Raw genomic sequence first — 11,538 nt, forward strand, 5'->3', positions numbered from 1 at the left:
GGAAACACGACCTGGGACTACAGCAGGATTCGCTTCAGGCCCTACCCCAACACATGTTATATCTATTTGAACCCAAGGAAATTGACAGGTTAGCGTGGTCCAAACATGAACTTTCTAGAAGCTTTCCTCAGGGCCTCCTGGACCTCTTTGTTTCTCAGGCTGTAGATGAGGGGATTGACCAGGGAGTCAGGACTGTGTAAGCAACAGACAGAACTTTCTTGAAGTCGCTCAGGATGTCGGTGGTTGGGAACATATAGACAGTCAGCAGAGTTGAATAATAAATGCTCACCATGATGAGGTGGGAGGAGCAGGTGGAAAAGGCCTTTCGCCTCCCGGTGATGGACGGGATTCTGAGGATGGTGGCGATGATGCAGATGTAGGATATGAAGGTAAGCAGGAATGGGACGAGTGAGAAAAGCAAGACGAGTGTGAAAGTCACCATTTCCATCAGGTGAGGGTCATTGCAGGGAGTTTTACAAGGAGTTTTACAAGGGGGATGAGATCACAAAAAGAAATGGTCAATACAATTGGGCCCACAGAATATTAACTGAGATATCGATAACATATTTATGCTATTACCTAGGAATCCACCTATCCAACAGCCACCTGCGAGCTTCAGGTAAGACCTGTGACTCACACGGGTTGGATAGCGCATAGGATTGCATATGGCTAAATATCGATCATAAGACATCACTGATCAGAGAAGGCGTTCTGTAGCAATCAGAGAACCAACGAAATAAAATTGTGTGACACACACATTGAATGAAATAGTCCTGTCCCCAGCCAGGGGACCAGCCATCATCCTGGGCAGGATGGTGGAGCTGTAGCAGGTCTCCAAGCAGGCCAAGTTCCCCAGGAAGAAGTACATGGGGCTGTGAAGGTGCTGATCAGCCAAAACTAGTGCAATGAAGAGGATGTTCCCAGCCACAGTCACAATGTAGATCACTAGAAACAGCGGGAAGAGAAGAATTTGAAGTTCATGGATATTCCCAAAGCCCAGGAGGATGAATCCAGTAATGGACGTTTTATTTCCCTCTGTTGTGTCTGCCATGGGTTCTATCAAGAAAAGTAATAATTAAAAAGCAGTAATAGTAGCCTGTGGGACATGACATGAAACAGGTACATTTGTGGAGGGGTGGGGGTGTTACTTTATTTTATTTGATGTATAAACTGATTATAGAGGTAGGGACAGGCTCTTCGGGATTTCTACACTTTGGGGGGAGGGATAGCTCAGTGATTTGAGCATTGGCCTTCTAAACCCGGGGTTGTGAGTTCAATCCTTGAGGGGGCCATTTAGGGATCTGGGGCAAAAATCTGTCTGGGGATTGGTCCTGCTTTGAGCAGGGGGTTGGATTAGATGACCTCCTGAGGTCTCTTCCAATCCTGATATTCTATGACCTTTCCCCTGCAAATACCATCAAAATCAGCAAGATGGATTTAGTTTAGATAGTAGAAAAACATTCTAACTCTAAGGGTAGTTACGCCCCGGAACAGGTTACCAAGGCAGGTTTTGGAATCCCTGTCATTGGACATTTGAAAAGCAGCTTAGACAAACACCTGTCAGAGATGGTCTAGCTGTTCAGCACAGGAGGATGGACTAGGTGACATCTCAAGATGCTTTCCAACCCTTCATTTCTATGGTTTATGATTCTATCTCCTTGTGACACACATCTCTGAATTGTTTACTGATTCCTTAGTGGTGAATTTGTATGTGAAGTTTTAGTTAAGCAGTACAATATTAGTAGGTTGATTGTTATTCTATGTCTTTTTTTAGGGTGTTTTAACAGGTTTACAAATCCTAGACATGTAAATATCAGATACAATACTTGCCTATTTCTTCTTCATGTCAGCTAGAAATTACATTATTTCAGTCATATCAAACTGTAAGCTCATGTGTTATAGGGTTGCTTTTATCGTTTGTAACCTAAAAAGCACTCTGATGACAAATTAATGAAGAAAGAGAGATAGATGGATGAAGGAAAGGGAAAACCTTCTCTACCTCCTTCTGGGGTCTCACTGACCTCTGGGCTTTAACCAACAACAATCCTGGAGGTTGGCTTTTATGCAGTGAATGACTGGGGATATACAAATGATCATAAATCCTCTGAAATTCTTGCCATTTTATCTGGCTAGGGCTGAGTAAACCCAGGGTGTTCTACATGCATCTAAACTGTCTGCTCAGGGTGTGTCTCACAGAGAGAAATCTGTTACACATCATTCATCACAATATACATACCTTCTGTGAATCTGATGAGAAGCTTTGTGCTTCCTCAAAAACAAGTATAACAAAAGCTGGACTCTCTGATGTGACCTCTTCATGCCGTCTTTCACAGAGTACGATACAGGATCTAGAGTCTATCACCATCATCTTCATGGACCTCAGTAAAGAGATCTGAGAGTTCTACACAGGACCCCCAGTTCCATTCTCCTACTTGGCACTGCTGGCTTTTAACTGATCCCAAAAGTGACTGCCTCCTCTTATTCATTACATGAGAGAGCCACAACTCCCTGGAAACTTCTGCTAATGGGAATTTTCAACTGCCTCAAAGACAGAGTTAATACTGCATTTATTTTTAGAACTTACAAACAAGTGTAACAAGTGAACTCCTAACCTAAGTGAGAAAGTTGTGGAGATAGGACAACTTCTAGCTTCAAAGAAGGTGTTTCTCTTTACCAGTTGTAAGGAACATGGGAATTGCCACTTTAGAGGAGGTCAGTCATCCACCTTACCCGCTCTTCTATCTCTAAACTGGCTAGTACCAACTGCTTTAGAAGAAGGTTCATAGTTTCACAGCAGAGACATTGAATCATCTTTTCTGACCTCCTGTACATAGCAGGACATTACTTTTAACCCAGTTAACTCTGTATTTAGTCCAATAATGTGTGATTGGTTAAAGCAACTTTCAGAAAAGCATCTGGATTTGATCTTAAGATATCAAGAGATGGAGAATTCACCACTTCCCCTGGTATCTTGTTCCAGTGGTTAATCATCTTCTCTGGAAGGGTGACTCCCTGGCTGGCGTGCCTCCTCATGTTTGGGCATGGCCTAGCAGGGTCTTCTTCTTCAGCACCCCGTGCCAACTGTCACTTTGGCCACTCTTCTGTGGTCTAGTTCTCGTGACTTGACCCTCCAGCTAAATCACATATAATCTCACCCCTTCTGAGATAAACTCAGTTCAGCTCAACAGTAGTTCAGCAGCTGCACACCAGATCTTCAGCCTGACTTCAGATTTCATTGGCCTTCCAGCTCATCTCTGCGGGTCTTCGTGCCACCATCCTCGGCAGACTGGTAGGGGAACCCCGGCCTGCCCTCTACTCTGGGTTCCAGCCCAGGGACCCTGTCGTAAGCAGCTCAGCTCTGTCTATTCACTCCCATTGCCTCCCCCTGGGCTACTTTCTAACTCAGCCTGTCCCTAGGCCTTTCTCAAAGCCCCTTCTTGGGCCCACTCCTCCACAGTCCCAGAAGGAAAGAAGATTTGTTATGGTGAACAAAGCTAATGTAGAGGTCCTACACCAGGGTTATCTGCCCCTAAGAGGCTCTTTGTATTTATCAGTCTCAGGACATCCTCTGGCCCCAGACTAGCCTTCCTCCATGCAATCTATAGTTTTTTTCTGACCTCAGCCAGCCCTTCCTTCAAGTTGCTAGCACAGGAGAACCATCCCTTCTCCTGATCATCCCCTACTGTATTGGGCTTTTCCTCTATTAATTCCTCACTCAAGGTTTGACCTCTCTCGTAGGTGTAATAGGGTAGGGCTGACTGAGCTCCCAGGTCCTCATTAACCTCTTTCCGGCCAGTGTGGATTCAGTGTCCCCCTTCAAGCCCTCAAGGTTAAACACTTGTGCCCAATTTTTCTAATTTACATTTGTCTGCCTTCTGTTTCCAGCCACTGGTTCTTGTCCTGCTAAATTAAGAGTGCCCTTTAGTACCAGGTCCTTTCTCCGCATGAAGGAAGATCTACGCTGTAATCAAGTCATTTCTCAGTCATCTTTTTGATAAGACTGAGAGGTAGAACCCCAGGACCCCATAGAAAGTCTCCAAGTATCCAAATCAGTTAGCTGTTGGCTTAATATGGGATGATACTGCTGGTAAATCTGAAGCAATAAATAATTTATCACTAAAAGCAGTGATGTCCTGGGGGTAAAAACCTGATTTTCTTGTTTACCCAAATTTCCCTTTGATCATTACTGGTAAGGGACTAACTACTATAGCTTGATATGCAATGTTCACCCAAAGTCTTTCTCACATAATGGGCTAGGCGGAGAAGCTGAAGACCTCTAGTTTGGATTCTCATTTCTTCTCTTGAGTGGTCTTGATAATAACTTGCACATCATCCCATTAGCGGGATAAATATGTTAAAATATAATGATTGGAGCTGGCCAAAAATTACCCTATGGAACAATTTTCCATTGAAAGATGCTGCTTTGACAGAATGAGAAGATTTCATGAGAATGTGTTGATTAAATTGAAACTTTCAGTGGCGACCAGGCAGGCTCCTGGTTGACTTCAACTTGACAGTATCAATTCTGACAGAATCAATTCCGATGCACTTAGAGGAGAGGAAAGTGATCAGGAACAGTCAGCATGGATTCCCCAAGAGCTAGTCATGCCTGACTAATCCAATTGCCTTCCATGATGAGCTAACTGGCTCTATGGATGAGGGGAAAGCAGTGAACTTGTTATTCCTTAATTTTAGCAAAGCTTTCGATACGGTCTCCCACAGTATTCTTGACAGCAAGTTAAAGAAGTATGGGCTGGATGAATGGACTATAAGGTGGATAGAAAGCTGGCTAGATTGTCAGGCTTAATGGGTAGTGATCAATGGCTCCATGTCTAGTTTGCAGCCGGTATCAAGCGGAGTGCCCCAAGGGTTGGTCCTGGGGCCGGTTTTGTTGGATATATTCATTAATGATCTGGAGGATGGCATGGATTGCACCCTCAGCAAGTTTGCAGATGACACTAAACCGGGAGGAGTGGGAGATACACTGGAGGGTAAGGATAGGATACAGAGGAACCTAGAAAAATTAGAGGATTGGGACAAAAGAAATCTGATGAGGTTCAACAAACACAAGTGCAGAGTCCTGCCCTTAGAACGGAAGAATCCCATGCACTGCTACAGACTAGGGATCGAGTGGCTAGGCAGCAGTTCTGCAAAAAAGGACCTAGGGGTTACAGTGGATGAGAAGCTGGATATGAGTCAACAGTATGTCCTTGTTGCCAAGAAGGCTAACGACATTTTGGGCTGTATAAGTAGGGGCATTGCCAGTAGATCGAGGGACGTGATCATTCCCCTCTAGTCAGCATTGGTGAGGCCTCATCTGGAGTACTCTGTCCAGTTTTAGGCCCCACACTACAAGAAGGATGTGGAAAAATTGGAAAGAGTCCAGCAGAGGGCAACAAAAATGATTAGGGGGCTGGAGCACATGACTTATGAGGAGAGGCTGAGGGAACTGGGATTGTTTAGTTTGCAGAAGAGAAGAATGAGGGGGGATTTGATAGCTGCTTTCAACTACCTGAAAGGGGGTTCCAAAGAGGATGAATGTAGACTGTTCTCAGTGGTACCAGATGACAGGACAAGGAGTAATGGTCTGAAGTTGCAGTGGGGGAGGTTTAGGTTGGATATTAGGTAAAACTTTTTCACTAGGAGAGTGGTGAAGCACTGGAATGGGTTACCAAGGGAGATGGTGGAATCTCCTTCCTTAGAGGTTTTTAAGGTCAGGTTTGACGAAGCCCTGGCTTGGATGATTTAGTTGGGGATTGGTCTTGCTTTGAGCAGGGGGTTGGACTAGATACCTTCTGAGGTCCCTTCCAACCCTGATATTCTATGATTCTATGGTTCTGTGGTTCTGTGAGTTGGCTGATTCCTCAGCTGCCTGGCTGTCCAGATGCCCATGCTGCCTGCCCATCTCCAAGGCTCCCAGCTGCCCAGCAGGAAATGTTAGTTTTGATGAAATCACATTTTTCAAGGGAAGAATCTCTCATGTGAAAAATCCAAGCAGCCCTGGAAAGAAGTTAAGGGGAAAAGTAAAGGCAGATTTCCTCTTGCAACCTTAACTCTGCCCCTCTGGGAATGCCAGTCTTCAGTCTCCACCCTTGATCAAACAAACCCTTCTCAGGTCTATATCAATATCCATAAATTATGTAGCTAGGATAGGAAAGGGTAGTTTGGAGCGCCCCTGGTGGCTTGGGATATCTCTGCAGTGCCCGACTTCCATTTGGCTTATGGGTCCCTTGTTGGGGTCTGGCTTATTAACATACATTTCAAAATAAACACAAAAGAATCATCCAGACCAGTCCCAAGCCGGACACAGCCCCTCCTCAGTGAGGTCTCCCTGTCTGTTTATCTTCAAGTTTCCAAGTTGGGAGCAGCTTTTCATCCCTTCCCAGGATCTGCTTCTGCGCTCCCCTTGGACAAAAGTCTGTCTCCTGTAGGAGCCCACTGAGCCCTGCAGCCTCTGCCACAGCTTCCTCCCCTATTTCCTGTTTCCCTCTGGCTCTTTAGAAAGAGCAGCTGTCCTCTATCAGGTCCCACTGAGAGGCTGGTGATAAGGTACAGATGGGTTGGGCCTATTCTCTCTTCAACGCCCAACTCACCTGCTGAGTGGTTGAGTGAAGAAAAGAAGGTTGAGTTGAGTATTATTATATTGGTTGTCAGACAAGGAAACCTTGTTCTCAGGAATATTCTCCCAGAAACATATGTTGTGATGTCATTTCTATACATTCTCAGTTTACCTGATTTGTGTTTGAAGGCCTGATTATTTACAGCTGGGAGGACTAACAATTCTTTAAGTTAATATCTCTTAGTGGGTATTTCTTACCCCAGAATCACTCTTCCATGTTGATTCCCCAACAGAAAACATCTGCTATAACAATCATCACTTATTAGTTTCCCAAGGCTATATATGCTTATGTTAGCATCTATATATATGGCACCCAAGATTTATTAAATACAGCATAATGAATAAATTCCTCAATAGGGTTACTTATCAGGCAAGGACAAGTGTTACGAACAGGTGCTAACTAAGGTAACTTTTTAAAAAGTTATCAATATAAAGCTGATTGGGAAAAACAAAATATTTCACGAATCTACAGAACAATTTCAAAAACATTTTCATTTCAAAGGTTTTGAAACTTTTTTTTACAAAAGATTTTTTTTTTACTACTTCTGTCCCCATTTTCTCTATTTTTACATTCTTCTCTTTTTCTAAGCAAAAATGAAGGCGGGGAGGAGAAAAAGTGGAAGAAAAGCAAAACCCAAAGAGTAAATTAATTCAATTTTCAACTTTTTATTTTTATCCTCACAAAACTCTGGAAAATGTCTGATAAAATTTTCACTTTATTTCACTTTATTTATTTCAATAAAAAGCAACTTTTTTCATCATAACAAAGATTGCGCATCTCTGTTTACAAACACACTTTTACATCAGAATTGAGAGGAATGACAGCCAAAGAGAATTGAAGTTTAACATGTGAAGATAGAAATAGTAAAACATTGTATATAGGAATTAACTCCAAATATCTTTGCAAATAAACCTTCCGTTCACTAAGAAAGTTAATGATCCAAAATTGGTATGCTGGATATTAAGACTTATTTGAGGAGAAAATAATGGGGGAATGGACTATTGTACCCATCACTCCCTTTCTGGGCCCTAAATGAAAGAAAGAATGTTGTGAGGAAAGTACAGAAAGAACAAAAAGAAGAACAGATGGAGGATTCCGGATTGAGCTTCACCATCATGGCTGCCACTCCTACTGTCTCCTGGGACCCCAGGCCTTCGTCATCCTGACCCTGGGCAACAGAGAAGAGCCCAGAGGACATTGCCACCCCTACCGGCTCCAGCTGAATCCCAACTACCACCTGGGATCACAGTTATTTCCATCTTTGATACCATTGAAGGGACTAACAAACTAGGAGGCTTTTGCTTCTAAGACGGGACAGTAACAGCAACAGCAACAATGAGAGCTCCAGCCCAACTTCTTCTCTTTTCCTCAAAAGGATTGTTATTACCATCCCTGAACTTGTCTTCACTACCAGGGTAATTTGACTTAAGTTACTCTACTCCAGCTACATGAATAACATAGGTCGACTTACCCTGGTTTCTTAACTGCGCTGCATCCACAGGAAATGCTCTCTGGCTGACTTCCCTTACTCTTCTCAGAGAGGTGGAGGACTGGGGTAGGTCTGCACTAGATCCACTAAATCAATCCCTGTGTCGATCTCCCCATAGTGAAAACAAGCCTTCTGATACCTCTAAGAGACTGCCAAATAACTGGGGGGGGAGGGGTTCCTTTTAAAAACTGCCTCCAGCTAAAGGGAAAGGAACAAGGGGTGTGACTAAAATGAAAGCCTGACTTAATACTTTACATTTCAAATACTGTGAGTGGTTTCCTTTCCTGTCTGGATTGTTAATAAAAGGTTAACCGGATTTTTAGTGGTGTGTTTGCCATGGTGAGAAGCAGGCTGTGGTCTCTGGACACCAAGATCCAGAACTTGTTTAACACTGTTTAGTGTTGGACAGTGACTGGGTTATGTTAACACCTTCAGCCCATTTTTTCCCATCTAAATGAATAAATTAGGCACTTATCCAAGGGGCAAGGCCCCTAACATGTCATTACTAATACAATACAGTCCCAGCACCATCCAAATAATCCTTTCAGTAGGAAAACAGCCATGCAGAAAGCTACAGAGGCTCCTTCCCATGTCTTGGTCATTGTGGAAAGCAAACCTTCAGTTTGCTCAGGAAATAGATACATCAAAGAGCTGACACATTGGCTTCCCAACCACAAGACAAAATATTGACACCCCATGTAACAATCATTTCCCTCCCTTACCCCAAAAGAATAAAAGAATGAAACCAAATTGACCAACTGATCAATAAAACAATACAAAAGGCAGATAAGGAAGGTGTTAGAACGTGGCCCTTATCCAGCTGTCCAGTCACCTGTCTCTTGCAAGAGGGCCCAATCAATGGGAGCCACGTACTTCCAAGGCAACTTCATCTGGGTAGAGTCTCATCAGTGTTTCTAGCTCTGGGGCTCTAGGGAACACTCTGATCCCCTTCCATTGACTGTGGGAGGCCATTGTCCAGCTCCCTTAGAGTTCAAAACCAGTATCTGAGTTCTCCCAAGCCCCCAGTCACTCACACACTCCACCAGAGCTTCCCCTAGCCTGTGGTCCCTTTTGGCTTCTAGCTAAACCTCTTTAAGAAGAACAGGGCAGGAAGGCAAGGAACATGGGTGTAGCAAAGGGAAACTTTATGCCGTAAGCCCTTGACTGACACAGATCTGTAAAACAAGACAGTTCTGAGACAACCCCTCCCCTGGACTGATCGCACTGATTCTGTGAGTCCGGGTTCATCTGTGTTTCAAACTTGGCAGAGTCCCACAGCCATCTTGCTTCTGAAAGTCTTTATTACACGTGGCCATGGATGGCCCCATGCGACCCCAACAGGGGCATTGCACTGTTAAGTAGGCCCCAGTCTCTTGGCCATGGGTTCAAACTGTGAAGTTCCATCTCCAACTTCCATGCCTGTGGGCTCCCTGTATAGAAAAATCATTTTATCTTGGGGCTGGCAAGTAGCGGAGACACAATAAAGATGGATGGCCCCAGACTCTAGTCTTGATGGGCTCTCAATGACGATCCTTCAATGAGGTGTCAAAGACCTCTCCCAGGCAGGGCAGCTGACTGGAATGCAGCACAATTGGCTGCCATTGAGCCAGGTCAGACTTGTCCTGTTACCGTGACAATATTTCCACTTATACTACAACGAAGTTCACAACATGACACCATCACACCACACTCTGTCACACAAGCAAACAATTCACCAAAAGTCATGGTATCCAAAGCAGCATTTATACCCCCAAAAGGAAAAGGGTCAGAGACCTCATCGAGTCCATTGGGAATTTGATTATGGCTATTCATTTTAGGTGGAAGGTGCTGAGATGGTGTGATGGTGGGTGGCAATACAGGATAGATAGATAGATTCTGATCTCATTTATACAGTTGAAAATAGATAGTAAGTCCATTGACTTGACTCTGCATTTTTACCAGTGTAAATGCCCCTTTCTGCTTAAGCAGATTTCAAAACATGTTTTCAAGGAGACAATAATGTTTTCATTTTATTATATTTAAAAAGAAACACAGAAAGAAATCACGATCAAAGACGAAAGATGGACAGTTCATTTTTGGTGAATAACCTCCCCGCCATGAGTTTCCTCATTCCAGCTTTGATCTCCTTGTTCCTCATGCTGTAGATGATGGGATTCATCATTGGAGGCACCACAGAATAGAGAACAGCCACCACGAGATCCAGCACTGATGTTGAGCTGGAGGTGGGTTTCAGGTAGGCAAAGACTATAGTGAAAAAGAACAAGGAGACCACAATGAGGTGAGGGAGGCAGGTGGATAGAGCTTTATGCCGGCCCTGCTGAGAGGGGATTCTCAGCACTGTGGTGAAGATCTGAACATACGACACAACTATAAAAACAAAGCAGCTGAAGGCTAAGCAAACACTAAAGACACTAACCCCAGTTTCACGGAGGTATGAGTCAGAGCAGGCGAGCTTGAGGAGCTGGGGGATTTCACAGAAAAACTGATCCACCATGTTGCCTCCACAGAAGGATAGTGCAAATGTGTTCTCAGTGTGCACTGCAGTGTAGACAAAAACACTTATCCAAGCACTGGCTGCCATTTGGACACAAGCTCTCCTGTTCATCACTCTCTCATAGTGCAGTGGTTGGCAGATGGCGACGTATCGGTCGTATGCCATGACGGTGAGTATGGAGTACTCGGTTACAGCAAAGAATATAAAGAAAAAGACTTGTGTGACACATCCAGAATAAGAAATTGACCTGGTGTTCATGAGGGAGTTGGCCATGGATTTGGGGACTGGTACAGAAATGGAGCCGATGTCTAGAATGGACAAATTCATCAGGAAGAAGTACATTGGGGTGTGAAGGTGGTGGTCAAAGGTAACAACTATTATGATGAGAAGATTCCCCATCAAGGCTGCCAGGTAAATCACCAGAAACACCACAAAGTGCAAAATCTGCAGCTCCCGAACGTCAGAGAATCCCAGGAGAAGGAACTCGGTCATGGTGGTTCGGTTGGACATTTCCCTCTCCATACATTGTGTCCTGCCTGTAGATGGAAGGACAAGGGCAATGGGCAAGATTAGACTGACAGAGAAAATGATCTAATTATCTCTCCCTAATATCTCATGATGGGAATGTCAAAGGTGCACAGTTCTTGTCACTTCCACAGACTCGAAGTTGAGAGTGCTCCTTACCCCTGAGAGTCAGAGCACTAGTGAGATGCATTGTCACATCGGTGAATACTGGATTATCGCCTTTAAAGCTAAGGGTGATGGATCAGTTTACACCATCTGAGGGTCTGGCCAATGCGGTATGAAGGCTGGAACAAAGTACAACTACATCCAATATTAATAGCCCATATGGTACCTGATTATGAGAAACAGAAGGCTCTAAATTTGGGCATGAAATGTAAATACTAACATGGCTAATACTGATAGCAATGCTG

The 11,538-nt window shown here is 44.1% G+C and overlaps 1 protein-coding gene across 1 annotated transcript; it reads right to left on the bottom strand.

The window, feature by feature from the left end:
- Positions 1-10,156: 10,156 nt before the first annotated feature.
- On the bottom strand, positions 10,157-11,113 carry LOC128846848 (olfactory receptor 14A16-like). The gene has a single exon (XM_054046097.1). It carries the CDS (start codon positions 11,111-11,113, stop codon positions 10,157-10,159), a length of 957 nt encoding a protein of 318 aa, XP_053902072.1.
- Positions 11,114-11,538: the final 425 nt, after the last annotated feature.

The sequence above is a fragment of the Malaclemys terrapin genome, chromosome 12 (genome assembly GCF_027887155.1).
Source record: "Malaclemys terrapin pileata isolate rMalTer1 chromosome 12, rMalTer1.hap1, whole genome shotgun sequence".
NCBI classification, from domain to species: Eukaryota; Metazoa; Chordata; order Testudines; family Emydidae; genus Malaclemys; species Malaclemys terrapin.